Raw genomic sequence first — 21603 nt, forward strand, 5'->3', positions numbered from 1 at the left:
AAACTATTCCACACGCACGCACTGTCAAGTGGTTTGTCCATCCCAATTCACTTTATTTGTGTCCAATCAATACTGTCATCAGATAGTAAAACAGTTTTAAGTACCACCACAACCTAACTCGAGGTACATGAGAAAATGCAAATGTAGATGAGGTGTTTATGTCAGAAGCTAACAGCAACACAAGTCCAAATAGTGATGCTCATGTAAGATGAGTTACAAAGAAAGTCACAGTTTGTAACATTGGTCAACTGCAATTAAATAAGTCTTCCTGCATGTGCAGCGTATAAAACATAAAAAAACAACAACCTACAAATAATGAAATCATAAACAACATTTTGTGCAGTCTTTTTTTGGATTGATGTTGGGAGTGAAATGCGTTTACATTCACTTGCTGGGCGATGCAGCCACACACGCAATATCAGCTACACAAAGGCACCTAACAGGAAGCAGCTACACACATCCCAAGCGGCGACAAGGCTTTGTTTCAGAGACACCGAGTTGCGAGCGACATTTCTCCTACTACTTTCTATTGGCGTCCTGGAGCGGCAGCGACGCGTGAAGAAGTCAAAGCTGGTGGTCAGGTGGCCTTCAGCGCCATTGCCAGAGACAACGACTGGAGGAGAGTGTGAAGGAAGGAAGGAAGGAAGAGAAGAGTTGAGACTGGAGCGTGGCAATTCAATACATAGGGATCTTTTATACACGGGTTTACGGTAATGATGGGCAAATGAAGCTTCAAGATGATTCATGAACCCGTTGTTGTGTTAGACCTAGCAGATTTCTTAAAACCCTCCCTTTAAACCAACATTGCCATCTAGAGGAGCCAAGGAATACAACAACTGGTTCATGAAGCTTCATTTTCCCCATCGCTAGTTAGTTAGCTGTCCGAAAACAACTTTTCTGTATCACAATCACCGGAATATATTGACAGCACAGCTTTAGCCTCCACAATGTCACCTACGGTTAATATGAGCAATACTGCAATTTGTAGGCAACAAAACAGCTAGCATAGAGTCGCGCAACTGCTAGCGGGAGATTGCATCGGACAAAGGGGGACACAACTAAAGGGTGACAGTGCTGGCAGCATACATGCTAGTATGATGTCTATTGTACACGGGGCAAAACACAATACATACTCTAATGTCTAAATGCTAGACGCTAGCTAGACTAGGAACACGGAGAAGCCTACGAGTGTCAACACGTAGGCCTCTGCCCTTTTCAGACACCTTTCTTACACTGTTGCAGTGTGTCCTATGAAGTGTTTCGGGACAACGTATTTGCACGCAGGCAGGACCAGTTTGTCCTGTGAGAAAGGAAAGGAAAAGGAGATGTTTGCTCAGTCCATAGAGGTACTGTCGCCGTCATCATCAACAATTTCACTCTGCATAGATGGTCAGAATAGAAAAAAACCCTCTCGAGACATCCCGACAATCCAATTGCACTTCAGGATTAAAGAGCTACTACGCAGTGATATTCATCTTGAGCCCTTGTCGGAATGTAGTAGTCCTCTTCAGAGCCGTCCCACAACACTTGGTGTCATGCTTGGCTCCTGATTTGAGTCATGAAGGTCACTTTCACCCCTTGCACTTGGGTTAAGCATATCTGCTATTCATGTTCTTTTATTCCAGCGATAAATTGGCTTAACTTTGAAGCTTACGGTCCATTTGAAGAGAAATCCATTAGTTCTGCTGACTGATAAATTAGACCGAGGTCTCCGGACCAGCCCCATTGAAGGTGTGGCCCAGCTTTGAGGAGCGGTTGACATCAGTGAAGCCCAGCAGGGGCGTGAAGGTGCGATAATCTGGTGGTCTGTGCCAGCGCGTCAACATGGCTTTCTTGGTGAAAGGTTCAGACCTTGTAGGGTGAGGCATGTTCCTGTGGCTGCCAGAACTTTGACGGCGCCTGTCAGCATTGGGAGCGGCATGGATAGACGACAGGGGGGTGAACTCCGAAAGCTGTCCCTTGTATAGTTTATCGGCATTCTGTGTGAATTTCAGAAGGGAGAAGAAAAATAAATCTTGATATCAATTCTGGAAGGTTGCAAATGAGCTACACTAACATCCCAGTTGGGTTCAGAGTTTAAAAAGACATTCCTTCAGATTTGGAAGTATCCTTCCAACTATGCTTAAATTACCGTATTTTTAGGTGCGCCTTATAGTCCGGAAAATACGGTAGCAGTTTTTTTTCCTCTGATTGATCAACTGGGATGTTGTGTCCACTTTTATAGCTTCCCTATTAAGAATCAAACCATGCAAATAGAACCATGAGCGGAACGTTGGGCACCAAGGCTGTTTCGGTCGAAAGGATGCACTCAGTCACCAGAGGGCCCCAGAGATCCAAGCATATCAAATCACCGAAGCAGCCAACACACATGCACAACCACCTGATAGTCAGGCCCAAATTTCATTGATGTAGGAATAAAAACCTTTATTAGAATAAGAAAAACACACACACACGCGCACAAAGTAAGCTTTACCATGCTGAAGCCTTCTAGGCTCGTGTGACAGCTACCCCACCTAGCAAGGAGTCAGAACTCAGGCAGGCTTCGGCCTCCTCATAAGCGCTATTATCTGTTACATGCTGCGTACACAAACACACACCACACACACATATATATATATAAAAACATTGTGCCTCTTCATAGTTGAATCCAACTTCCGTTTCATGCAAAATGAACGAATCGAAAAAGCAGGAGGAAGTGTTCGAGTAGGCGGACTGAAAGGAAAGGAAGCAGATGGGTCACCTCAGGGTAGGCAGGGGTTAGAAACTGATTCTGCTGGAGGTCTGAGACAGCATAAATATGGTGGAAGGCTGAGAGGCAAGGCACCGACGTTTCATCTACCAGGGGAGTAGAATCGCAGAAGGAGAAAACAGGAAGTCAGAAGATGGGGAGGGAAAAGAAGGGAAGGGCAGAATTTAAAGCTCAGGAGAAGCAGTCAGATGGATCAAAAAAATATACAGTTACTAAAACTAAAGGTCAGAGTGAGAAGAAAATTTTTAGAATCAGTTTATTAGCTTTGGACAAGTCGAGGGAGATGAGAAGGTCATGTGGAAGAAGCTCACTGCCGCAGTGAGTCAGACAACATTTGTACCTGGACAATGAATGCACTTAACCTAAAAGGATTGGGACCATATTGAGAAGTTCAGGTGAGTCAGAACTCCCTCAGTGCAAACACTAATTCTGAAATCAATTGAAGGAGCATACACACAGACTGACATCCACAAGGTCAGTCCTGCATGTATCTGCTGACCTTCAGACATTTCCACAGTCTTACCAAACTTAAAATGACACCATTAATGCTGAGTTGGACAAAAGGGCGTTGTTAACAACTAGGGAAGAACTTACCTGTATACGTTCAGTTGTGGTGGGCCATAGTGACCTCCAAATGACCTTCTTGAGCACATCCGGTAGAAGACTGGCTGTTATTAGCAGTACTATGCTAAGCCAGGCAGGGCCGCTAGACAACATCTGCATGAATACATAGTACATCCTTTGGTAGTTGAGGAAGGGCCTGCGGGACACCAGACATGTCGTGACAACGAGGTCATCAGAAAGCAACAGCTCAACATTCCAGAGCCAAATTGGAACATGCACAAGGCCTACCAGATGATTCCTCCCCACAGCAGAGAGAAGACCACAAAGAAGATAAGCGAGCCCCATATTACAAAGTGGTTGATCCAGGTCCAGTAATGTGTATCGAGGGCCAACTGGGGGGCAGAAGAGCCATGTCAATGGGTGTGCGTGAACTTGGGTGTGGGTATGACGTACCTTGAATGTAACAGTGAAGACCAGCACTGTAAACACCAGTGTCCCAAAGGTCCAGTTTCCAAACATCTGCAGGGGTAAAAAAAGAAAAGAAAAATGTTGTTCCTGTTTCGTGTCCCATGGACCAATCATTTTAATTCGACAAAACGAATATGGTGGAGTACTTCACAAGCAAATATCATTCTATATGTGTGCAGAAAATCAATATGAGTCAATCAATCAAACAGATGGTGACCAACATGAAGCAGAGGGAGGGAGGGAGGGAGGGAGGTGTTGTTAATAATGATCCTTCAGTATGCAGTTCATCAAATAGGCCACAACAAATAAAGACCTGCCTGGACCTTGGATATTATTGCCTTCTTCTGCTCAAGTTAAGAAAACATTAAAAGTACTTTTTGCAAGTTGAATCCATTTCAATTCTGTCATCATAATAGCTATTAGCCATTAGTGGGTGGATGACAACAACAAATTCACACGGCACCAAGTAACCTTTCAAACACTTTCCTCGTGTCAACAACAACAAAATCCTCCCACAGTATTTACGCAAAGTAGCTTGTCCACGCCTTAATTAATGGACACAGACAAACACCATCTTCAAATTGGAACAGATAAATGCCTACTACTAAAGGCCTAATGCTAAATCATAAGTATTTGCTGTCTTCTGCCTCTCAAACACATACTGTCGGGAAAAAAAAAAAATCTGTCCTAACTCTATAGCATTCAGGTTCCAATGGATTGTCACTGGGCAGGACCTGCTAGCTTAGATCAATTGTACCTTTTGTATTGGTACCTTTAAAAATGATACCATCTGTAGACAAATATCCATTGAGTACCTTAGGGTACATATTTGTACCCTTTATAGGTACAAATGAAATGTATAGCTATATAACAGGGAGTGTAATGTTTTGCACAGCCACGGTTGCATGTTAACAATGTGAGACTTCATTTTTTTGGTGACAGTTAAGACAAACATTCAATGATCTCTGGGTAACATAAGCATACTAAAACCAGAATGATTAATGACCTGAAAAATGTTCTGTATTGCATGCCGGAGTGGGTCCTAGGAAACCAAAGACGGGCCCGAAAAGTAATGATGGGCAAATGAAGCTTCAAGATGATTCATGAACCCGTTGTTCAGACCTCTAGATGGCACTCTCTGAAAGCCCACTGACTTGCCATTTCTTAAAACTCTCACTTTGAACCAACATTGCCATCTAGAGGAGCCAAAGAATACAACAACTGGTTCATGAAGCTTCATTTTCTCCATCACTATCGAAAAGTACACACTTTTTTTTTCCGTCACGTGAACTGTTGAATCAAAAGTGCAGCAAGCGTGGGTATGAGTGAATATGCTACGAGCCTACTGCTGGTGTTTCTACAACAAGCATCAAGATAGGGAAGGACATGAGATGAGATTGGGAAAAATGGTTGCTTCCGTATGAGTCAGTGCGACAGGTCAACGTGGGGAATCTCGGTGGGGGCGACATTGAAACGTGGGCAGGCTTACCATCTGTGTGTTGGTTGTCATTAGCTAGGAGGAGGAGAAGAGAAGCATAAAGAAAAGGCAACACAAAGGTAAGAGGAGAGGAGAACAAAAGCCAGAAAATGAAAAACATAACAACTGAAAAACAGTTTGGAGAAAAAAAATAAATAAATGGATGCAACGAAAAATAATCAAGGAGCTGACAAAGTTTTAGGACAGTAACACCGGCCAAGAGTGAAAAAAGGCAGACTGATGGAGAGGACAATCTAAATGCTCTTTTTTGAAGAACCTGGACGCTGAAGATGAAACTAGTTAAACAACGTTGTTATTATTTCCTGTCGTTTTTCTGTGAATTGTTTAAGTAACCTCAAATGGGATTTCAAATGGAGTCTACCTGTCCATTGCTGGTAAAGGTGGTGTTGTCAAACAGGAAGTAAGCACCAAAGAACATCACAATGGCGTCATATACACCTAAGACAGTCCAGTAGATGAAGATGGGCCATCGCAGTAACGAGTTCTTGGCAATGTCTCTGTGGAGATGAACCGTGATGGTGAGCATTAGCATTTGCTAATTGACACTTTACTGTCTCATTTCAGACGAGCTCCAAAAATGCTGGCGGACAGAAAAAATAGAAGGTGACAACTATGGTTAGCTCCAACCTGTACAGAGATGGGTCCTTCTTCAGGATGTGCATGTTGATGTGCTGCTCGATGAGACTGTAGACCAGAATGGGTAGCGAAGTGAAGCTAATGTTGTACAGAGTCAAGTAGGCGGTGTCGTACAGTGGCTGAGGATGAGAAGAGACACAATTTGATCCTTTGAGATGTATTTCTGCGTTGCGCATCCCTACCTGTTGTGAGAAACCACAGAAGAACTGGTACAGGAACTGCGGAAAGATGAAGCAGACATTCTGGCGGAAGGGAAACAAAGATGGTTGGTCTATGCTGCACTTTGAAAACAAATACACAATCCACACGGTGGTACCTTGTAAAAGAAGTACTGTACAAGTTCAGAGATGCGGATGTAGTAATAGTGTCCATGGACCAGCAGAATCTTCTTCAGGTGTTTGAATTTGGGAATGGCATAGTCGCTGTTCCTCACTGCCTGACGTCCCTCTTTACCCATGATACCTGAAGGTGGCCATTTTGTCCCATAAAATGCTCCTCAACTTTTAATGCTTGACAGTGTTCTCACCTATGCCAACATGAGCTTCGAGGATCATGCTGACATCATTGGCTCCATCTCCGACAGCAAGTGTGATTGGATGCTCCTTGGAGGTCTTGATCAGCTTCACAACCTTGAAAAGTATCAGAGATGGGAAAAGTATGAAATCCTCACATTGGGAGGAAGAGCTTCATTTTGTACCTGTGCTTTCTGGAGCGGCGCCATCCGACAGCAGAGTACGGCACTGCAGTTGCGGCAAATTTCCAGGAAGATTTCTTTGTAGTTCCCCGAGTTGGAGTCCTCCTGGCCTGGCTTCATCACCGTCGAGAGGGTGGCTCCGTCGATGATGAGGCCGTAGTCCATGTAGTCACCTGATAAACTGAAACGCAGATGTGTGAAATGACATTTGAGTTCTTCTCCCAAATCATCTGCTGACAAACACACCCAGAAATGTCCCTGCTCATGCCACCGTGCTGCCTGAGGACAGTTCTACTCAGATCAAAGAGGACATCGTGAAGACTTTGCTCCTCTGTGCGCTTGGTGGTCAGCTCCAGGATCTGCGTGTTGCGGTGGAAAAGCTTGCTGGCGTAGCAAGTGGCGGCTGCCGTCTCCATCTTGTCACCCGTCAGCACCCACACCTTCATACCAGCCTTGTGCAGAGACTCGATGGTGTCCGCCGCTTTTTCTTGCAGTCTAAAAACGGAGGAAGGAAATTGTGAGAAGGCATCCAGAGGTTTGAACCTTCCATTTGCCGTATAACCAAAGTTGCAACTAAAGAAGAAACAAGCCAAGGGTGAAACGCAAGGCCAACTTTCTGTCTAACTCACTTTGCAAAAGTCCAAGATGATGTCCAATTCCCTCCTCGCTAACAATGTCTTGGCATGAAATAACAATTGAATCATTCAGCGAGTCGTTAAGGCAGTAGCATGCATGAAATGGAGAACCCATGTGGTGGGATGATGGGAGACAGCCTTCCTAGACAAGAATACCACCCATTCATCCATCCATTTTCCACCGTCTATCCAATTTAGTTCCAAACGAACTGAATCCTATTCCAGCCAATTAGAAGCAGGTCGCCAGAAAGCCATTCACACTCAGATACAGTAATCCCTCGCTACATCGCGGTTCGTTTATCGCGACTTCAGTCCATCATGGATTTTTTTTTTCCAAATTAAAAACAAAAATTCACAAATTCAAAATAAATCATCTAAATTGAGGAATTATGGCACGAACGTTGCCCACAGACGGCAGGGAGTGTCCACACAATTACAATAAGTACACTTTTTGTAAAAAAGTTGTTATAATAATAAGAGTTCTAAAAACATATTTACAGTACCTTGTTATAAAAATATATAATAATAAAAGGGTTCTAAAAACATATATTGTCTAGACCATTACAGTAAGTACACTTTTTGTAAAAATGTTTTAATAATAAGAGTTCTAAAAACACATTTACAGTATTGTACCTTATTATAAAATATATATAATAATAAAAGAGTTCTAAAAACATTTACAGTATGGACACTTGTACCTCGTTATAAAAAAAGTTGTTATAATAATAAAAGAGTTCTAAAAACATATTTACAGGATGTATACTTTAGCTATGTCTACATGTTACACACACACACATTCATATTTATATTATTTATACATTATTTTCTGTCTACATATTAATATAGTATTTACATGTTTGAAACTATTATTTAATGTTCTAATGATAACGTACTATATGGTTTAATATACACATAAAATGGTGACACGACTTCGCGGATTTTCACATATCGTGGGTGGTCTTAGAACCAATTATCCGCGATAAACGAGGGATTACTGTATATCAACAGAACCTTGCATGGCGGATTGTGTCTACCTGTCTTCCACAGCGGTGGCTCCTAGCAGGATGAGGTCTTTCTCAATAATGTCGTAGGCCTCCGCCAGCCGTTTGTCCCTGTCCTGGAGTGCCAACTTGGCTCGACTCAGCAGTTGGCACACCTCCTGGTACTGCGCTGGACTGAGAGGCCGATATGCCACACAGAGTGTCCTAAGACCCTCCTTGGGGGAGATCCGGTTGGCGCATGATGAATGCAAAAAGGGAAATACCGTGGAGCGGCGCGAGTATGCACTCACCACCGCGTTGTGCTCCACCCGAGCTTTGACTTGATCCACCTTGCCCGATACGACCCTTGGGAAGATAGACGAGTCTGCTCCTTTGCAGAACAGGTACAGCTCATCTTTGCACAGAAACAGAAGAAGTATCATCGAGAAATCAGACCCAAGCAGAACATCCGTATTACCGGTGCTGGACTTGACAATGACGCTCATCCTCCGTCTGACCGAGTCAAAGGTCAGAACTTCCAGGAGTTCGAACCTGATGGAGGGAGGTTGAATCCACTTAAACATTTAATAGTTCTCAGAAGCAAGAGGATCAATCCATTAAAAAAAAAGGAGAAACCCTAACCTCTCAATCTCCTCCTCTCTGTTCAAGATCTCCATGTGACTGTCTTTGAGTCTCAGGTACGTGAAGCCGAGCCTTCAGCGAGACCAAAATATTACAAATGGTACAATAAGAGTGCGTGGTTGCGTCATATGATGTGTGTATTAAGACACCTCTTCATGCCCTCCACAAGCGCCACCTCATCCGGGGATGATGAGATGTAGAAGGAAGTGGACTTGCCGTGATGGATGCCCTGCTTGATGCCGTCTACCGTCTCCTCCTCTTTCACTTGCACGGTGTGGCATAAGCACAGCGCACGGAAAAACAGCTCCTCGCGCTCCTGTTGTTTTGAGAGCCAACTTAGTACTCCAAAAAAAAATACAAGTAAATAAAAGACGCTCAATATGTGGCCAGCACTCACCCTGGCCTGAGGACCTGGAGATGTGTCAATCATGTCCATGCTATCTGCACCAGGCATCACCTAAGGATAGAAATGGAGGAAGCAAGGGATTCAGAAATCAGAAGATTCGTAGATGCCTTCTCCGCCATTGATAAAGAATTGTTATAGAATCGGTTTGCAGCATGAGGATCCTCAAAAATGGCGAACCTGTCCATTGCAAATAGCTTGGGCGACATAAACGTGTCCATCCACACAGCACTCGATGAACTCCATGTTGTTCTCCGTCAGCGTCCCTGTCTTATCAGTAAACACGTACTCCACCTGGTGAGAAGATGGAAAGGCTAAATCTAGGGAAATGCCACCTGGAGAAATTGTTCACAAACAAAAGAAGACATTGAGGGGAACCTGTCCCAGCTCTTCGTTCAGGTCTGATGTGTTGACCACTGCTCTCTCCCCGAGCTCCTGGTCAAACATCTCATCATCCCACATTATGAAATAGGAGCCCAGGAACTTCTGCATCTCCACAGTGACATACATGGAAACAGGGATGATGTAGTTGAATAGGACCATGAAAGCCAGGAAGTCTGTGAAGGCTCTTATCACCTGTGGAGGCAAGAAGAAGCTCAACAAAAAATAAAATAAACAGAATAACCAGCAGTGTGACACAATGGACTCACAATATTTCTCTGCCTCTCGACTTCAGTTCTTTGATCGTACCAGGGCTCGTCTCTGATTGGGTCGGCCTGCCACGCGTATTTGAGCACCGTGTTGATAATGGCCTTGATGATCAGAATGCATAAGTAGACCACCAAATAGGCGTTCATTGACCTGCCAAGACCAAAGCTGTTAAATATCCTCTGCACAAATTGTGTCTGGATATGTACCGTATTTTCCGGACTACAAGGCGCACCGGACTATAAGGCGCACCATTAATGCATCATGTCAGATTTTGAATCCAAATCAAATCATTCTCCATTTTATCTTTTTTATTTCAACTTCAGACGCAACAAATTACTTTATAATCATAAAATGATGATCCATAGTCTTTTTGATTCATGATTCATAGTCTTCAGCGTGCCACTTGTGATTGATTTCACGACACAATGCTTCGGGCCAGTTTAAATTTAGGAATTTGGTCCATATATAAGGCGCACCGGACTATAAGGCGCACTGTCGGCTTTTGAGAGGTTTTTGGGTGCGCCTTATAGTCCGGAAAATACGGTAAATGTAACGGTTGGAAAATATAGATGGAAGGATGGAAAGCAAAACATTCTGCTAAAAAGCATACAAAAGGGTGGAAAAATGGAGGCTCCGGTTTTTGGATGACAATGTACAGAAAAGCTTACTTTTCTACTGCAGAGCGTTTCTGAGACTTGGACTGGTAGTTGAGAGCCATCTTTGTTTCCATCCCCGTGTAGATGGCAACTGCTACAATAGGAAGGTGACAGAAAAGCAATGACCTCTTTATGGAGAATTGACAAATGGTATAACCAATATGTTCCTGAAATTTACCATAAATGTACTCAGTGTTCTTCAGTGTGGCTCCTCTGAGAAGCAGGTTCTCGGATCCTAACGGCCTGTGAACAACAACAATCTTAATAAGTCGTCTTTTTCGGAACCATGAGGAAAAATCTCACAATATATAAAATCACCCAATCTATTCTGTATTTGAAGGGGACCCGTGATAACTTTACCTCGCCACTGGCTCATTGTGCATATAAATGTTGATGCGACCGACAAACCTATTTGGAGGGAAAAAAAAGTCAAAGAGAATCAGGATGAACTAATGTACCGTATTTTCCGCACTATAAGGCCCACCTAAAAACCTCCAATTTTCTCAAAAGCCGCGCCTTATAATCAGGTGCGCCTTATATATGGACCAATATGGATTCGTGGATGAGGACTAACTTATTAAAGTAACCCGGTTATTTTCTGTGTTGTGTGACTTTAACGTTTGAGCAACGTTGAGTTATTGATATATTGTTATTGTTTTCACTATTTCGAGTGTTGCTATATTGTGATTGCATTAACGTTTGAGCAACATTGAGTTATTCATTCTATGCGCCTTATAATCTGGTGCGCCTTATAGTGCGGAAAATACGGTATGCAAAAAAATGAAGCTTTCACTAACTTGTACAGATCCGGCTGTGGTTGTTCACATTCGATGGTAGCGTGGATTGAGTCCACCTCCTTCTCAACATTGTAAGCTTTGGTGTCCTGCACTGCATAGTAGGTCTACAAAACATTCAGGCATTGAAACAACAGGCGACGGACAAGATGTCCGGCATTCCGCACCTTGTGACTGCTCTCGCCATCAAGACTCGCCGTGGTGACAAAGCAGGTTCCGTCATCCCGGGACGAAGACAAGAGGATGAGATCGCAGGGAAATGATTCATCTTCTTTCACAAAGACGACGTCTCCCACCTGAGGGATATTGAAAGGTGAGATATCTCAGTAACGGACTTGGACACACAAATGTTTCAAAACACACCCGTAATTTGCGACTCTGCTTGCGGATCACTTTTCCGTTTTGCAGCACGTGGACGGAACACTGGTTGACGGAGTTGTCGGCTTTGTGTCTCAGCCAGTCCTCGTAACCCTGAGAAGAAGAAAGCGTTCCATAGTGGGTGGTGACAGGGTACCTGGCGTGACACCACCTGACCTTTAGGCTCTCTCACCTGTTTGATTGCCGTAACTGTGATGACAAAAAAAAGCGGGAGTCCACTCGTGATTGGACTGGTGGGTGTGTCAATGATCAACTGGAAAAAAAGACGATGGAAAGACATTTTCCAGCTTTCAAAAAAGACACAATGACATTAGCCATTTAGTCCACACAGAAGATGTTATTCTTAAATTCAAAGAATGCAAAAATAAATACTAGTGCGAAATGGAATGGGATGAACACAAAAGGTACATTTTATTTTGACTTCTCATGCAATAGCAACCACACGGCAAGAAGAAAAAAAATTGGATGATTTTGATTGTTATCCACCATTTGGGCAATCGTAATCCCGATTTCAATGATGGCTTCTCTCCATCTTAAAAACATAATTGATATTCTGCAGCCTTACATGCAATAGGTGAATTCTCACTATTTAGGTTTACTATCAATGCCTTATAAGTGGACCATGGTGAAATAATCTTGAATAAAAATATAACATACCGTTAACTTTAATGGGGCACTTTACCTGAACCAAAAATATGATGAGAAAATAGAAGTTGGCAACTCTCCTGAACTGCTCAAACATGTTCTTGGGGATGAAGTTCCAAAATGTGTACTGAGAAACACAAAGAAGTCATATCAGTTGATGTATGTATCGGAGACAATCACAGTGACTGGTAGAAATTCAATTAAAGATATTTATAGTCCGGAAAATACGGTATCTTTATTTCGAAAATATTTAATTAATTAATGCATATCCAATAATCTTGAGTCGCTACTTTTTGCACAAGCTTTGAACCCTACGGCTTATAGTCCAGTGCGGCTTATTTATGGATTTTTCATGATTTTTATGTAAAATGTAAAATAATTTGTTTGGGTAATGCAGGTAATAGAAAAGAGGACATGTCATTTAAAACACCCGTGGTTTATAGTCTGGTGCGGCTTACACATATTTAATTTAATTTAATTTATTAATTATGCTTTCACTGACCTTTGAGGACACTATGCGGTTGTCTGGAAATCTTTGTTGAATGAAGGCTTCGGTCCCTGGAGGAGGCTCTTTGTGTCCAATGTAGATTGTCCTGCTGTCCACCCAGTTCTCCTCACCCACACACTGCCGGGAAATTCATCATAAATCATACAGACATCACACATGATTTCAACAGCAGCTTGTCATGTGACACCAATGTTCCCTCTAAGCAATTCACAAACAGGATAGCAAACCATTTGAAGTTCCCTTCCACTTTCATCAGCGCGATCGAGGGTGCAAATCTAATCATTCTATTTTATTTTTTTAAGCATACTTTGGCACTCCCACTCACCACTGAACAGACGCGCCAGGCTCTATTCCGAAAGTCCATAGTTTACAGGCCCTTTAAATGAGACTCTTTCTCTCATTCTGGAGGTCAAATGTTGAGAAAAGTTTACGTTTGAATCAATTACCGTATTTTCCAGACTATAAGTCGTTCCAGAGTACAAGTCTCACCAGCCATAAAATGCAAAACAAAGAAGAAAAAAACTGCAATTTTGCATTTCTGGGTGACATTTAGAGTATTGAGAGTAATTGAGTGTCCATTTCTACTGGTTTATTTGGGCTCCAGCTCATTGGCCACTCCTCCTAGAAGTCTTCATAGCCGCCCTACTATCGATTGACTTCAACTTCCACCCACGTTCAAGCTTTTTGCAGAAAAGCCTGTCTGAGTTTAATCGAATCAGATGAGGTCCTTACCAAATAAAACTCAATGAAAGATGCTGGTATATTCAGGCTTTGTTTGTAACTGGAGACATTAGGCTATTCTGAACCTTGGTAATCTCTTCGAGCGGCGTTTTATGTTTCAGGACATGATGGCTTTCAGAAGTTTATTTATAGTTTGAGGGGAAGCGTTTGTGGTCAGGATGGATGCGAGATGGATGATGGGAGCCCGCAGACTTTCTATCCGTCTGCCTCAACGGAGTCCGAGTTATACTCAATGCCACACAAATATTGTCTCACTCGTGATATATATATCTAGATGAGCAAACAAACTCCACCTCTCCTATTGTTCTTTACAATTGAGTTTCCTCAAATGTGTTATGGGTAGCACTTCCAGCAGGACACGGGCCCACCCATCACAGTGAGGACACATTTCCGAAAAACTCCAACACCTCACCACCAACATACTTTGCACTGATGGGAACATGTTGGGCAAAGTTTTTGGTAAGACCCTTTTTTGGTTCTTTATGACTATGACCAGAATGCTAAAATTTGATAAAGAGCCTTGGCTGGGATGACTAATAGCCAAATGATGGGCAAATGAAGCTTCAAGATGATTCATGAACCCGTTGTTGTGTTTACTTAGACCTCTAGATGGCACTCTCTGAAAGCCCACCGACTTGCCGTTTCTTCAAACCCTCACTTGAAACCAACATTGCCATCTAGAGGAGCCAAAAAATACAACAACTGGTTCATGAAGCTTCATTTTCCCATCACTGCTAATAGCCCCTAAAAAGTTGTCCCATAAATGTCATTGTCGCTCTAAAAGTGAGCACTAACTTGTTATTTCCACTTCCTGTGTATGTAAAAACCCAAATCTGCTGTTCCATGTAGTTTATTTGGAGATGTACACATTACAGCTGTGTGATATCTGGAGTGTAAAGATAACCAACGAGCGAAACAAACGGCCATTGTTTCAATGCGGCTTTTAAGGTTGATTCATTGTTGTCACAGAGAACAGGCTGTGACAGACAAAGTCAACAAAGGCAAATGATGGTGGCCTGTTCTCTGTGATATAACCAGACACCCTCACGACTCAATGAATCAGACATGCCAACTCAGGGTTTGTTGTATGGATTGAAAAAATAAAGTTTGCTTGCACTCTGCGCTGTGATTGACTGGTGATCAGGTCAAGCTGGCTTCTCAACCAAAGTCAGCTGGGATTGGAGAATGGAGAATGGCTAGACTGTAAATAAACGTCAGTGCTTTTGATTGTGTTTATGCCACCAGAGATAAAAAAAAAAAACCACGTTAACATGTCCTTAAAAAGACAACAAAGAGCAAGCTTCTCTCGGGAGATAAGCATGTGAGTGTTGATTGTGTTTTACTGATTTCACATTAGCAGAAACCAGCAGTCAACTCTTAGGGTAAGGGCGAGTCCATACAACCAAGAATTAAAATGGAATATTTTTGTGATTTCCAAAATGTTCAGACCAGCAATATTGAGCGGAAATGCCATAATATGCACGACAGGTACCTAACTAAGCACTTTTGCTATAGGACTAAACGCTTTTTGTGAATAGCCTTAGTCGGCATATCTGTGATTTTAGAGTTTGATATAAATAAGTAATGCTTCTCTACTGGACACATTAACGCTATCATAAATGTATATTTTGCTGGAGAAGCATATAAATATGCACACATCTGCACATCTTGTTGTCAAGTCAAGGCTTTTAAACAGTTATATTGTCAGTTATTTATAGCAAATTTCGAAATGAGACAGATTCTATCAATTCTGAGAAACACATGCCTTGGCTAAACCATTGAAATGTGGTGTGAGCATGGTGGTGACTCTTGTAACTTTTCTTTCTTGAATAGAGGGCTACCAACATTTTTGTCATGCGTTAACAGCTGTGATAACCCATTAAAAAATTCTACAGACACTTCCCCGAACCACATGAGAGAAAGCAGAATCTCTGCACTGTAACTAAAACATTGATAGATTTGTCTCTGAAGTGGTCCAAACCACTATAGCAGAAATAAATGCAGCCATTCACACCCTGATGTCATTAAGGACAAACTCTTCAATCAAATCGACACATCTAATTATTTTTCTAATTAAATTAAAATTACATTTTAATTTAAAATTTAAATTAAATTAAATTAAATTAAATTTGATTTAATTCAATTTTAATTAACCATTACATTGAATTGAATTTGAATTAACCACGAGCACAACTTCCCCGAGAATAATCACAGTCATTCTTTCCTTGTCAGGGGAATCACCCAAACAGTTCTTATACTTGAGTCATTGTGCACAGCGAGAGGGAAAGAACTGCTGAGAGTCACATGATCTCCCCCCACAACTCAACTTTCTGAGTTCAAATCACGTGGGATACATGTTTGTCCAGTGCAGCTGCATTTTTGCTCCTACATGTTTTGTAGTAGCCAAATTATGAAAGAATTCTGATCAAAAGCGAAAGCATGAATGGGGAATTCAGCGACAGTTTCTGTCTCAACTTCCTGCTGTAACTCAATACCTTGGATGTCTCACAGGAGTCTGGGGAAAAGAACCAAAAAGCTTTTCTTGTTTTATCGCCCACCAATGTGTGTTTTGCCACTTTGCACATTAGCGCTTCTCGCTCATCCCTGATTTTTGTCCTGTGGGGGGAGACTTTTGTGTAATGGTCTCCATTATATTATATTGCCATTAAACCAAATACAAACAAAGCTGCAATGGAAAAAGTCAACATAAAGTCTGCTTGACTTTTGGATCTTAACGGTTCTGGCTTCAAGGACTTTATTGCTAACATGATGATCGACTGAAAAGCTTTGGTCGAATCCTAAAATCTTGCTTTGTTTCTGCTCAATGCTCCATCAACAATCAGCTCCAAGAAGACCAGAAGAAGATTATCTATGCTTTTATCTCCAGTAGATTAGATCAATGTTTCCTAATCTTGATTGACTATGTTTACATTAGGGTTGTCACATACAATTTGTTTTTGAATCGATTACCATGGCGATTATTCCATTCCCCGCCTCCTTTTTTGTTGATATTTTTATCGGGAAAATGACATTCAAAATCATGACACTTGAGTTTGCCAAAAGATGATATTTGAACACTATAGCAATTTCAAATATCATTTAATTTCACTATTCACTTTTGGAGGGTCTCTTGTTCATAAGTGCTTTTCTTTGCCATTGTTTTATAAAAGATTTTCCTGGCGTACTTGCATTGTTTTGTATTTAAAAACAAAGGAAATATTCTTGGCTTTAAATTTCTTAAAAAGTATTCCGAGACCACAGAGGGTGTTTTTGCCACAACAATTTGTCACTTCAATAAATAAATAAATAAATAAATAAATAAATAAATAAATAAATAAATAAATAAATAAATAAGGATGAATAACCTCGTCTAAATATTCCCTCGCATGCATCTTATTTTGTTGTTGATTCAATATATTCCGAATTTTTTTCTACTCAACCACTGGAACTTAACAAAGTCACTGATTTCGTCAGAGTGTAAAAGACTGATCATATCAAAGAGGAGCAACAAGAGCATGATAACATGTGGCCAGCATGAGGCTAAGCACATGACCTGGGCTGAGTAGCGCAGTTGAAATGGACCTTACAAGCATCAATTTATGTGGAAGAGCATTCCGGTACACCCAGTTGTTGTGGTTAAATAATTACATTTGCAGGAACTATTTAATAAAAATACCTTCTCAGAACCAAATCACTTAAGAGCAAACAATAACGCTTAGCGGATCATGAACCAAATAGGAGATTTTTTTTTTAAGGCGTTATAAGCCCAAATTCGTGATTGAAATGACATTGCAAATTCAGGAGTGGCTGCTTTCTTCGTAATCCCAATCAAACATTAATGTGGTGATTATTTATTCATGCTTACAATGTTTAATGCAGTGCTGTTAAACAAGAACTTGGATTTACGCTGAGTAACGCTGCACTTTGTTTCATGATTGATACGGTCGTCGGACATCATAGTCTTTTTTTTGTACGGCCCAGTTCCCGCAACTCGTGTAGGCAAGTTTCCACTGCTGCCAAGTGCTTGTGTTGTTTGAAATCTCAATTTCGATCATAAAACGATAAACTGTTCAATGTGTATGAAACTGGTGTCCATGAAGATGCCTGTAAATGATGGGAGGTCAGCAAAGGTCACAGACATGGTCTCAATTATATTACCGTATTTTCCGCACTATTAGGCGCGCTTAAAAAGTTAAAATTTAAATTAATTAGGATGCGCCTTATAAGCCAGTGCGCCTTATAGTGCGAAAAATACAACAATCAGTGCTGATTTGCGCCCAAAGTTGTTCATAGGGGGGTTACTTCAGGGCACATACCTTCACACGGCTATCAGATCTATCCAAGGTCAGAATAATCCGTAGTGTGAAAGCTTTGAAGCGAACGCGAGAGAGTCAGGGTATTGGTCGGGTGCATCGTCAGCATTTGGAAAGATGGGCTGTATATTATCACTGGGCTTTTATTTACTGTCTGGGACTGGAACTGGGAATACTTTGTTCCAGTGAGTTGCACCACTATCACTCCCAGTGTCAAGGAGAACATTAAGGTTGCAGAGAGCAACAGTGACATGACAAGCCAAGTTCAAACATATCTCTTTCTTGGAATAGGGGAGTCCACGAGTCATTAACCCTGGGCTATCTCGCCCCGGTATCCTTGTTCTATGGGCTGCGAATGCAACTGCAGCGGTTCTGACACAAGCTCTGCACCATAGCATGAAGTCTCAAATGCTTACAGTGGTGTGGTCGTTGATATTTAGTGCACGTGTCTTACCTTTTTTGAACGATTAAATTCAAAGTTTTTTTTATTTATTGATTGTAACTCAAAGCAGACTATGCTATTATTCCAAAATAAGTCGACTTATACCTAAAATAACTGGCGATATTATGCTCTGCCTAGAAATATCTCAAAAGTTTAAAAATTGAGGATATTTAAAATGTATTTTCAATTGCGCTTGAGACCCCTGGTATAGATTATTTTAATGTTATCCTCATTGAATTATTATTATTTTTAAATAAGGACATTTCTAACTGACCCCAAACTTTTTGAACATGCCACAACTTAGACCTGCTTTTAGCTGGTCTAAATTCAAGTCCACTTTATGCGTGTAATGGAAAACACCTTTAGCGCGCGTATCTTTGAAAATAGGGCATCAAGGCTGCATCATATCGACGGGGGGGTGGAGGTCCAGTCACGCCAGGACATTTACCTGCTCTTGATGTGGCTGGTGACCCAAGAGAAGGGACCTAAAGCACTCCAGGGTGTCCCTAAACACCCTTTCACCCCCCCACCACCACACACACACACATTAAAAGAATAGAAGACTCCACAAGTACTATCATCGTGTCTGCTTATGAATTATTGATAGGCAGACAGCGCCAAGAAGTGCATGTGAGCCACTGGCCTCCACCTCACGTAGCTACAACTCTATTCCCTGTCCCGGCACGCATGGCGTCACTGAAACTCAGATATCTCTGCAGCTTTTCATGGCATAAACTGTGTAACAGGTAGAATACAAGCAGCAAGCAGAAGGCCAGTGATTGTCTTGGATTGGTCGAGCAGATTAAATGCGTGAAGGTAGTGAACACCAGTAACCCTTTAATCCCCAAGCAGAAGGAGATTTAGCTTCCTGTCCAGGAATCGCGATTAGTCAGACGCGGTGGAATGCTGTTTGGCTGCAGATGCACACCTCGACATGGAGGCGGGGCATTTGACACACTCAAGTACACAATAGTGTTGCAATCCTCTATCATTATTTGAGCTTGGTTCGCTCCGAAATATTTGATTTATATTTGAAGTGGATGGAATGAGACAAAACAATGATTCGGAAAATTAAGAAAGGGTTATTACATCATCAGGAAGCAGCAACAGGCTTTCAATACTTTTGATTTAAAGCCTTCCCAAATGGTCTTGTTAAAACCATTGCAGGGGAAGATGGGAGAAATGGGCGAAGCGAGCAAGGGAGTTCATTCATGTCACATTTCATTGTCATTCTGCATGAGTGTGTATTACACTTGAGAAGTGATCTTACATAACCATCCTTTGCTCTTTTGGTCTACTGAGAGACGGCGGCCATTGTGGTGACTCTTAGCTGTAACTGGGCTGCTAGATGTATTTGTAAGTGAATTTCTCGCTAAACAACTTCATTACAAACTGCCCTCATTAAAAGAAAATCTCTTTTCCCCTCAGATGAGCAAATGAAGATATATTTATTTCTTCTCATATAAATGTGGCGGCTCAATCTCCATTATTTTGCAGTGTCCCGTTTATGAAAGCAAACCCTAATCCAAAATATTCACAATTCACAGTGCATACACTGTCATCACAATCAATTTAGCCTAAAGCCATTTGTCTTGAGCTGTTATCCAGATCAATTACACGAGCAGACCTCATTAGCATCCCACAACCAATCAGTCGCAGTCGTGTCTCGGCCTGCGTCCGACTCCATTTCAGCTCCCATGCAGCAGGGATTTCATTTTATTACCCATTAGCAACAGTTGGGAGGTCGGACGTAAGCCTCAGCTGAGCAAGAAGCTTTCTGACTCATGTGAGCGGCCCTCGCTGGTTCGCTCGTGCAACACATTAGTGTGGAGTCTAATGCAAGAGCCATACAGGATGGTGGCTCAATTGCAGCCCATCGATTTGACTAGCAGGGGGAAAAACAAGTGGATTACATAATTCATGGGACCTTTCCATTTGTAGTCCTTCTCAAATGGGAGCTGTCACAAAATGTTTTAGAATGGTTTGCATGGATGAAATAAGAATTACTTTTGGGGTACATATAAAAATCAATTTAATTAAATGAGTGGATTTGCAAGTATGATTATCGTATTACATTTATTTTGATAATCTGCATTTTGTGGCTGGCTGGCTGCTTTTCTGTGCAAGTTCCAACTTGTTTCCACATAGGCTGCAATTGCTCATTTCTGAGGTGATAACACAAACCCTGGCTTTATGGTTGCTACATATTTGATACGGGTATGTTTACATTGCACAGATTTAGACTCGGATTTATAGTCATTCAATCGGAATTGGGCAATGGGCGCATAGGTCATGACAACTACGAGTTGATCTTTAACTTTAATTCTACTAAACCAAAGTGAATCATTCCAAATGACAGTATTCAAAATAAGTTCGGATTCAATCGACGATAACAGAACAGCTTTTTTTTTTTTACATTCTTCTGTCTTCATTTCTCGAGTGAAACGTAATCCGGATGAGTGGTAGAAAGCATCAGTGCTGCTCTACATGAAGTCCGCGTGGTTTGTGTGGGAAAGAAACGGCAAGACACCGATGCCATGAGTTATACGGAACTTACATATCTGCTGATGAGGGTCCGGAGTGTGCTGAGATCCAGCCCCATCCTGTCCCTCTGTCCTGCCCGGCAAATTCTTCTCTTCTTCCCGTCACGCGCTCCACAGGAACGGCGCTATCTTATTCTTAATTCTCCTTCCCGGTCCATTACTTTACTTTACGCCCTTCTCTTTCTAAAAAAATAAAATAAAATACTGAGTGGCGCTCACCTGGAGAGATGGTGAATATCTCCGTGACTGGACGGAGACAAATAGCGTTTTAACATCCAAGTCACCGTCGCACTGGACTTTTCTAATCTCCTTTCCTCGCGCGCCCTACAAAGGAGCTTTCCTCTCGTGGGCGTCACGCGTAGCCAGGTGTTGGCGCATGCGCCTTAGCGTGCTGTCGCTGCGAAATTAACTTCCACCAACTAATTGGAAGTTATTTTAAAAAAAGAACCACAAAGAAGCTCACAAGTAACTTTTCCCTCACTCATTTCTCAACTAGTGGAATAATAACTCTCTCTCTCCCAACTAGTGGAATATAACTCTCTCTCTCTCTCTCGCTCTCTCGCTCTCTCTCTCGCTCTCTATGTCTCTCTCTCTCTCTCTCTCTCTCTCTCTCTCTCGCTCTCCATCCATCACCGCACGTCTGAATTCGGTGACTGCCGTTTA

At 41.9% G+C, this 21603-nt stretch overlaps 1 protein-coding gene across 7 annotated transcripts; it reads right to left on the bottom strand.

Moving 5' to 3' along the window:
- Positions 1–29: 29 nt before the first annotated feature.
- Positions 30–21401, bottom strand: atp11a (ATPase phospholipid transporting 11A). Of its 7 annotated transcripts, XM_088367902.1 has the most exons (33): positions 20955–21401; positions 12896–13018; positions 12431–12520; positions 11921–12001; positions 11734–11841; positions 11538–11666; positions 11374–11477; positions 10937–10984; positions 10755–10819; positions 10589–10670; positions 9920–10070; positions 9648–9845; positions 9450–9563; positions 9264–9323; positions 9016–9182; positions 8867–8938; positions 8703–8776; positions 8536–8639; positions 8279–8460; positions 6856–7104; positions 6613–6790; positions 6442–6544; positions 6232–6377; positions 6098–6157; positions 5907–6034; positions 5641–5776; positions 5271–5294; positions 3767–3832; positions 3602–3705; positions 3344–3509; positions 1852–1979; positions 1233–1300; positions 30–613 (listed from the first exon to the last, which is right to left on the bottom strand). In XM_088367902.1, exons 1-32 carry the CDS (start codon positions 20997–20999, stop codon positions 1249–1251), a joined length of 3537 nt encoding a protein of 1178 aa, XP_088224028.1. In that variant the 5' UTR covers positions 21000–21401; the 3' UTR covers positions 30–613; positions 1233–1248. The 7 variants fall into 7 exon arrangements, with proteins under 7 accessions (XP_088224028.1, XP_088224027.1, XP_088224020.1 ...); XM_088367901.1 differs by having other exon boundaries at positions 30–1300; XM_088367904.1 differs by lacking the exons at positions 30–613; positions 1233–1300 and adding an exon at positions 2474–2577 and having other exon boundaries at positions 20955–21400.
- Positions 21402–21603: the final 202 nt, after the last annotated feature.

The sequence above is a fragment of the Syngnathus floridae genome, chromosome 2 (genome assembly GCF_059516105.1).
Source record: "Syngnathus floridae isolate MCC-2025c chromosome 2, RoL_Sflo_1.0, whole genome shotgun sequence".
NCBI lineage: Eukaryota > Metazoa > Chordata > Actinopteri > Syngnathiformes > Syngnathidae > Syngnathus > Syngnathus floridae.

Excerpts from the sequence above, each read along its gene's own strand:
- atp11a (XM_088367894.1), bottom strand. The coding sequence starts at position 20,999 with ATGGGGCTGGATCTCAGCACACTCCGGACCCTCATCAGCAGATAT. Across the intron at positions 5,295-5,640 it reads CCTTTACCAGCAATGGACAG|CTAATGACAACCAACACACA; the intron begins GTAGACTCCATT and ends TCCTCCTCCTAG. Across the intron at positions 3,510-3,601 it reads CTGTGGGGAGGAATCATCTG|GCCCTTCCTCAACTACCAAA; the intron begins GTAGGCCTTGTG and ends GGTGTCCCGCAG.